This window comes from Macaca fascicularis, chromosome 7 (assembly GCF_037993035.2).
Source record: "Macaca fascicularis isolate 582-1 chromosome 7, T2T-MFA8v1.1".
NCBI classification, from domain to species: domain Eukaryota; kingdom Metazoa; phylum Chordata; class Mammalia; order Primates; family Cercopithecidae; genus Macaca; species Macaca fascicularis.
This window is the reverse complement of record NC_088381.1, coordinates 46237734-46246318: the sequence shown is the minus strand read 5'-3', so window position 1 is coordinate 46246318 and position 8585 is coordinate 46237734. Positions and strand designations below refer to the sequence as shown.

The 8585-nt window shown below is 36.8% G+C and overlaps 1 protein-coding gene across 5 annotated transcripts in view; it reads right to left on the bottom strand.

Annotated features, from left to right (window-relative positions):
* Positions 1-889: 889 nt before the first annotated feature.
* The window catches only part of KIF23 (kinesin family member 23), a 34463-nt gene continuing 26767 nt past the window's right edge, over positions 890-8585 (bottom strand). For 3 of the 5 annotated variants that reach the window (XM_005559918.4, XM_045395661.2, XM_005559919.4), the window contains 6 exons: positions 8115-8426; positions 4139-4390; positions 3093-3175; positions 2820-2901; positions 2243-2313; positions 890-1429 (listed from right to left, as the gene is read on the bottom strand). In XM_005559918.4, coding sequence (XP_005559975.3) covers positions 1414-1429; positions 2243-2313; positions 2820-2901; positions 3093-3175; positions 4139-4390; positions 8115-8426 — 816 coding nt within the window. In that variant the 3' untranslated portion in view covers positions 890-1413. The remainder of the gene's footprint in view (positions 1430-2242; positions 2314-2819; positions 2902-3092; positions 3176-4138; positions 4391-8114; positions 8427-8585) is intronic. The other 2 variants (XM_005559921.4, XM_005559922.4) reach the window with 1 other exon arrangement.

Genomic DNA, 8585 nt, shown 5'->3' with positions numbered 1-8585 from the left:
CTCCCCCCCAAAAAAAAACTCAACACACACACACACAAACACATATATGACATTGTTTACTACTATACTGTGAGTGACTAGTGCATTTTATCTTCTCCCTTAACTTTTGAATCAGCTTTTGGCAAGGACTAATACCACACTTTTATTATGAATAACAAAATATTAAACTATCATTTTAGTTAAAAAAAAAAAAAAAAGTGGTCGGGCATGGTGACTCACATCTGTAATCCCAGCACTTTGGGAGGCCGAGGCAGGAGGCTGAGATTGGGAGTTCGAGACCAGTCTGACCAACATGAAGAAACCCTGTCTCTACTAAAAATACAGAATTAGCAGAATAATCTACTAATACAAAAGGCAGAAGAATTGCCTGGACCCAGGAGACAGAGGTTGCGGTGAGCCAAGATCGTGCCATTGCACTCCAGCCTGGGCAACAAGAGCGAAACTCCACCTCAAAAAAAAAAAAAAAAAAAAAAATCAGCCTCAAATCCAAATTAAATTCAAGTAAAAATGTGTGTTCACCCATGCAATGGGATATTTCACCATAGTTTCGACAGTATTTTTTCTAATTTATGTTGTCCCCAATGTTTTTTGTTTAAATGTCTAGAAGTCATACTTAATATGTAGATAATTATGGTTGTCACATAAAAAAGGCATTGTCCATTTAACATATTATCTTGTATTTTTTAGTGCTATCTTTCAATTTGTCCCACAAACAATGAGTGCCAGGTGAATGCAGGCCACTGTGCCAGATGCTGGGAGGACGTGCTGAATGAACGGCCATCACACAGCTACGTAATTCTTAGTGCTTTTGATTTTAATCCTTTTGGCATATCTAAATGTCAGAAAGTGAATATATACATACAAAATTCAAAACACCTTCCTAAAATGGTTATTATTGGCCAGTCATTTACATCTTTATTTTGAAAGTTTGAATTGTCAAATAGTTCTAAAGTGCATTCTTGCAGCTAATAAATAGCAGCATTTGTTTATAAAACCTTAAGAAATTCAGACCAGGGCTGGAAAAGTCACAAAAAAAAATCAGGCATGATCTAGATATATTCTTCCTTAATCATCTAAGACAAACACTTGTGTGAATTAGTTTATAAGTATACATGAAATATATTTTAACAAAGCATTATAAAAAATTCATACAGCAATGAAAAAAGGAGTCTTCCTCTGCTATTAATATTAAATATGGCAAAACATATACTATACAAGGTTTGTTGAATACTAGTTGTCTTTGGAACCATAGGGAAAGCTTTGCTCTAGGTCAGTGTATGATGTAGCTGAGGTCCGTGATTTTCAACAAAGTTGGAGTTCTACAAGATGACCTGGAAGACTGCTTCTGGCATATGGCTTTCGAGAAATCATCCACACAAATGAAAATGTTCTTTCAATACTGGGACTGTCAGTTCATGGCTTTTTGCGCCTAAAACACAACAACCAGCACTTAGAGTTGAACTTTGCAATTAGTAACACATTCATAGCAGATCAGTCTTTAGAAGGTCTTTGAGAAGTCCCTCTGAGAAAGCAAACAACTTTTATAAAATATGCTTATCTTAGTATTAAATTTAGAAAACAGGATTTCCCATCTTTATCCTGCTGCAACAATCTTCTAAATTGCTCGTTAAGGAATGTAAATGTTTAAAATGTTATATCTACGTATATATGTATATATACGTTTATAACATTTTATATATGAATGCATGTATTTGTAAAGAAGGGATTTTATTAAAATATGGAAAAAGACTGGGTCAGACTCCTGAGTATGAGTTTAACAGAAGAGGAAAAGGTACAATTCCTTCCCTACTATAAATTCTTCCATTCAGTGTTATTTATTTTAGTGAACACTTATTGCTACACCAAGACCAAGAAGCAAGTCAGAAAACAATGATTTACACAAAGCTGTCTAGTCCCCAACTTAAGCCTTTAGCCTTCCCTCCTTAGAGGTACTCTCAGTTCGGCCTCAGAAAGCTTTATGAGCATTGGCAGAATATGAATAAGAGCCACCAATCTTCCACCACCGCCTGCCTTGCAGCTCTGATTGCTCTTATCCAGCCTTCTGAGGCTCTCAGTATTCCAGCTGCCTACTGCAGTCTGCCCGTGGGGGCCCAGATAGTCCAAGGGGAAAACCAAAACCATATATTTGTTCTGAACAACAAGTGGATAGATGGTAGAATAACGTAAAGACCAAAGGAGGAAAAAAGCACACAGCAAGACCCCAGTTACAGGCAGTGCTCACTTGGGTTGTGCGTGATGCTGATATCCAGGTCCCAGTTGGGATCCTGCTTTCATCTCCACAGCCACGGAACACTGAGAGGAAAATGACAAGAGGAAAAAGATCAGCTCCTCTCAATAGTCTATAAAATACAGTTATTTAGCGGGTGTAGACCTAAGTGAAATGCAATATTGCTTTCTAGTTCAGCAAAGACTCTTATGTTAAAACATCAGTCACTTGTAATTTATTTCTGGCACAGGCCACAAATGTTGTGAGTCAGAAGGGTCTTTAGAGGTCATCTAGGTAACTCATCTCATTTTAGATAAGTTCGTGAAGAGAGGTGGTGGCTAAGGCCATAGGTTAGCCTCCTGACCCCTCCCTTCCCATGTTCTTTCCAAGAGCTTCTCCTCAGGAGTAACAGTTGCAAGGGGGTTCCTGATGAAGTGGATTCTTGTATTCTAGGAATAGGCCTACATGGTGCACTGGCAATGTGAGATTATACCTCAGCGTTTTCAAAGAGCATAAAAATCTAGAGCTGTGGGGTTTAAAACGTGACAAACCTAATTTTAGTAAGCAGAGAAATATTTAATTTTTCCCCTACCCTTGTTTCTACATCGGTCCATTCAGACTCTGCACCATCTGGTTGGGCAGGTGCTACTGTGGAAGATCTTCGTTTTCGACTACTGAAAAGGGGGAAACATGATGCAACAATTATTTTTGCATCTATAAAGAGGAAAAATATTAGAGGTAGGGAAATAATATCTACATCCCTTTGGAGAATTAATGATACATTTCACAGGCTGTTCTGTTCCTCAGAAATAAGCAGCTAAGAAAATGACCAACTTTTATACAGAGATTTTTGATGGTTACTTACCCATTCGGTGATTCTTGCTTTAAAGTCTCAATATCAGTAAACTGAACAGATTGTCCACCACCCCTTGTTTTATAAATATCACCCTAAAGCCAAAAGAAAAGGTCACTGTTACACATTGATATACCCAAATGAAAAACACACATATATATTTCAAATTGTTCTCATTATTCTATTTTATAGAAATTCCCATCCACAAAATCAGATGGTACTTGGTACTTGCTGAGTCTGTACTATCAAAATAATTTAGAAATTTGAGTACGTATCTCTCACAAACAAAAGAAGTCCAATACAATGTAATCAGTAACATTCATAATTGCAGAAAAAAATATTTCTTTTGCTCTACCTGTAATTTAAAAACTAAACTGCACTAAGGATCAAGAAATTTGCTGGAAATTTCTACATGCTCTAAGACATGGCACTTTCTTCTCTGAGTGCCCCCTGTTGCCCATATTCAAATGACAGTATAGTCTCATTTGTAGCTAATTATAAGAACAAAAACTCTAAATTGAACTTGAAATAAAAAGCTTTTTTTTTTTTGGTATTATCTTTTACTTTCCTGATTATTCACTGACTCTATGATCAAAGGAGAATTCTTCTATAGGCAAGCAAGTCTCTTCTTTCTGGAAAACAGCTTTAGGCAGCTCAATACTGAGTAATTTTGATGGGTCAAATTTTAACATAGATTTTGTTTTATTTTGTTTTTGTTTTTTTATCTTGAACTGACAGAGAGCAATGGGAGTTCTTTGCTTAGATTTACTTTTTAAGTCGTGGTTAAAACTAAATATAGTCATTAAAAATTAAAGTACATCATGGATCTAGAATTCTAAGAAACTGAAGAATCTACACCTATTTAAAGCATACTTAGTCCCACTTTGGCAGACTTAAAACCTAAGCAGTGACTAATTTTCTGCTAACAAAAAGGTTATATCAAATACTCATTGATGTTCCAGTTGACACTGCCTGTGTGCCACTAAAGGAGTAGCAGGACAAATGGACTTTTGTTGAATTTTTTAATATATTTTTTTCTCCCGTGAAAATTAGTTTACCTTAATTAGTTTAGTTTCAATCTCCCCATCGGAGGCTAGTTCCTGGTGGGTCAGCATGTACTTCTCACACTTAGCTAGTGCCTTTTCATTTGCAACAGATACTGTGATGGCATGAGGGACATGTGGCTGCATGACTGTTTCAGTTTGCATGTTAGAGGCGGGCTTATGATCTACCCATCTGTCTCCTGCAGAGCGTGATCGTCTGTGTCGGAGACGAATTGGTGGTGCGTTCTGATCAGGTTGAAAGAGGAACTGAGAAACAAGCATAACCCATAATTAATTAAAGGGTATTATTAGAAGTGCAGCAGGTTCGGCTACATTAGTTGATGACAGTATCATAGCAAACCTTTCCAAAGCTAAATATTTTATTCAAGTAATTTAAACATCTTTGCATTTAAACACAAAACCAACAAACATCTTTAATGCCAACTTGTATGTTACACATTCTACCTGGGAGTTTCCCTTTCAACAAAGGATAAAAGAAAAAATTCTGGTAATGCTGCAAGTCTTTCCTGCTTGGGGGTCATTCAGGACAAACAACTCATTTCATATTTTTGATCAAAAACCATTATTTATCCCTGCTATTGAGAGGTAATCTATTACGTCCACAACTCTGTTAAAATCTTCAATAAGATCAATGAAAGCCCTATACATTTTCTAGGTTTCTAAACAAAACAGAAAACAATCCAAAGAACATAAGGTATAATAAGAACCATATGAATAAAATGATTAAAGAAATGTGAAATACTTCTGAGTGCTTTCAGTTAAGATTTTAAAACCTCAAAACAGAACTTCATGAAAAGTTCAAATACAATAATGGCTACAATATACCAACTAATTTTTCCCCCAAACATTTCATACAGGTTCCAAGAAACAAATAAATAATACAGCGTCAAATCAGTCTCTTATCATACAATAAAAAACTAGTTGCCAGGCCAGGCATGGTGGCACATGCCTGTAATCTCAGCACTTTGGAAGGCCGAGGTGGAGGAATCAATTGAACTCAGAAGTTCAAGTCCAGCCTAGGCAACATGGTGAAACCCAGACTCTACAAAAAAATACACAAAAAAATTAGCTGGGCTTGGTGACACGTGCCTGTAGTCCCAGCTACTCAGGAGGCTGAGGTGGGTGGATCACTTGAGCCCAGGAGGTGGAAATTGCAGTGAGCCAAGATCGCACCACTGCACTCCAGCCTGGGCAACAGAATGAGACCCTGCCTCAAAAACAAACAAGTTGCTTCCAGTCAAATGTCATGTAAATCTGGCAAAGTTAAGTTAAGCACATTCAGCCTAAGAAAATAATATTTCACATATATGCCATAGTTATAGTTTGAAGCAATGAATTATCTCTGGTGTTTTATGAACATCTCCTGTTTGTAAAACTGAAAACGGGGCTGGGTGCGGTGGCACACACCTGTAATTCTAACATTTGTGAGGCTGAGGTAGGAGAAGAATCACCCGAGACCAGCCTAGGCAACGTAAGAATTTCTCGGGTGTCTTTTGGTCTCGGGTGATTTCTACAAATTTCTACAAAAAATTTAAATTTTGTGTAAATTTCCACAAAAATTTTAAAAATTAGCCAGGTGTGATAGCACATGTCTGTGGTCCCAGCTGCTCAGGAGGCTGAGGTAGAACGATTGCTTGAGCCTGGAAGGTCAAGGCTGCCGTGAGCCTAGATGATGCCACTGCACTCCAACCTGGGCAACAGATGAAGACCTCATCTCAAAAAAACAAACAAACAAACAACAACAAAAAAACCCCCAAAAACAAAACTGAAAGCAAATGGAAAAAGTCTATCACAGGCCAAATCCGTCAAAGCTAGTCAAGTATGAAGACCTCAATTTCAAAATGCACATCTGAGGAACTGAATCATTTTCCCTATATAGTCGTACAAATGCAGCACTAGTGACAGCTCCAAGACATGGGCAATACAGTTTGCCATTAAAGATGCTGAGCCTCAAGACAAACAGGAAACATTTCATTCTGACAATGATTTATTTAATGTTGAACACGAAAGTCTGGTCCTTATCATCTACCATTTAGCAAAAGCGAGGGTTTTCTTCAAACATTTAACAGTAAACATATGATGAAACAAGCTTCGGAAAGATGATAATCCATACGATCTACTAGCATTTATGAAATAAATATTTAAATTTTTTTCCTCACTCAAGTATAAATTTAGTCCACTTGACATAATTTTTGACCAACAAACTTAGACGCACAGATACTAACCTTATAGTAACTTTTCTGCTGCACTTCTAAATAGTTTGATTTCATGTAAGAATCTCTAGTAAATTCCCTTAAATATCTCATAGCCAAATTAGATATCTCATTACTGTTTGCAAGGCATAAGCAAGGCTTGAATAGTTTTCAGCCTATAAACTGTCATGAAATGACTTACTAGAGTTGGTCAGAATGACCATTTACCTAATTTGCTGTCTAAAAACGTTTAAGGAAAAATCTGCAAAGAACTTAACAGACCTTAGAATCATCGGTTTCCCTGGTAAATCACAGGATTCATCACCATCCCTTAATAATCAGGAATTTGGGCCACCTAAATGAACATTCATCTATACCCTGACTTATATAAGAAAATCTAAAGTAAATGTTTACTGTAAGATTTAGAAGAAAAATTCTAAAAGAGCTTTGTTAAGATTTTACTAAATATAAAATCCACAGACATTAACTTGGCCCATTTATTCAGATTCAAAAGAAACTTTAATCTTTAAGAAGACAAATATGAAAGTGAATTTATTTAAATACCCTTGAATGTGAGACAAAGTCCTTGTTAATTGAGATAAATGCCTCGATTAAAAGCAATTTATTGGGCATGGAAATCAGTAGTTTTAAAATAACTGGCCTAGACTCTTCAGTGAAAATAGTCAATGTCATAAAAATAAAAATAGTAGGGGGACAGGGTGAGACTATTTTATATTAAAAGAGATAAAAAACATAATCATGATATGCAATGCATACACTTTCATATCATGGATTGACAAAAAAGCTGGCTGGGTGCAGTGGCTTGCCTGTAATCTCAGCACCTTTGGAGGCCAAGGCAGGAGGATTGCTGGAGTTCAAGAGTTCAACACCAGCCTGGGCAACATGGTGAGACCTTGTCTCTACTGAAAATAAAAAATCAGCATGATGGCATGCCTGTAGTCTCAGCTACTCGGGAGGCTGAGGTGAGAGGATGACTTCAGCTCAGGAAGACTGAGGCTGCAGTGAGCCATAATCATGCCACTGCACTCCATCCTGGGTGACAGAGTGAGACCCTGTCTTAAAAAAGAAAAGCCAATTTTGGGACAAATGCATAATGTCCCAATAGAGGATAATTATTTAATTAATGTTGATTTTCTTGGATGTGATAAAGATTGTGGCTAGGTAGTACAATGTCCTTATTCTTAGAGATTAAGTATCTCTAAGTCTGTGATTTCCTTTTACAAGGCTTAGGGAAATAAAGTTTATGTATCTACATCAAGTAACAACTGGTAAACTTAGGCAAGGAGGGAAAGACATTACCATACTATTCTTTCTACTTTGCTTTGAGTCTGAAATTTTTCAAAATAAAAATTTGGGAAAACAATTTTTAAAACTAGGGCTCGAAAGGAGGTACAAAAAATCTAATTTGGGGAAGGGGAACCAAAAGAAAAATATGGAAAGTATGCTTTAAAACACAGTCACCAATTTTGTGCAAAGCTTATTAGCTTATGCAACTGAAAAGCTCACACTACTCTGGCATGCACCAAATTGACCTGTATTCACTGAACACACTTCTGCTGCCAGATGTGTTTAGGCTTTTTCAGATGAAGAGCCAGGCCTCAATTTCAGTGAGTCAATCTTTCAAATTAACTGAGAAATCAGACCTTTTTTATACTATAGCCCAACCATTTTTCCAATGAACTTTCAGACACAAGTTACAAAAAACAAAGAAGATAAAATCTATTGCTACAATGCGTTAAAATAATACTGGCACTAACCCTGCAGCAATGATCCTCTTCTATTTCTATCTCATTTCTGAATGTAGGAACCACCTCCCTGCCTTCAGTCCAGTACATCCCTCGCCTTCTGTCTGACACGATACAAGTTTTGCTTTGTCCTGGCTCCTGCTGCCTACGCCTTGCAATAGATGTGACTTTGAGAGGTGTGTTGTACGTAGGAATTTTCTGCTCCCATTCCGAAATACAGGAAGCTACAGAAATGCTGCTGCAAGAGTTAGAGCGCCTATGTAGCTGTGGCTGGCTCATGAGTTGCTGGCCGTTGGAAATCTGAGCAATATAGTTACTAGAAAGCTAGAAAAATTGGAGAAAAATTAATGAGCAAGACTGAAAAACTGAGAGAAACAATTCATTACTTTTCTATAATGTTAGCACATGAAGACTTAACATTACAAATAATTATTTGTACTAATTTTTTGTGCTAAATTTGTGTTTATTCTAAATTTTAAAATA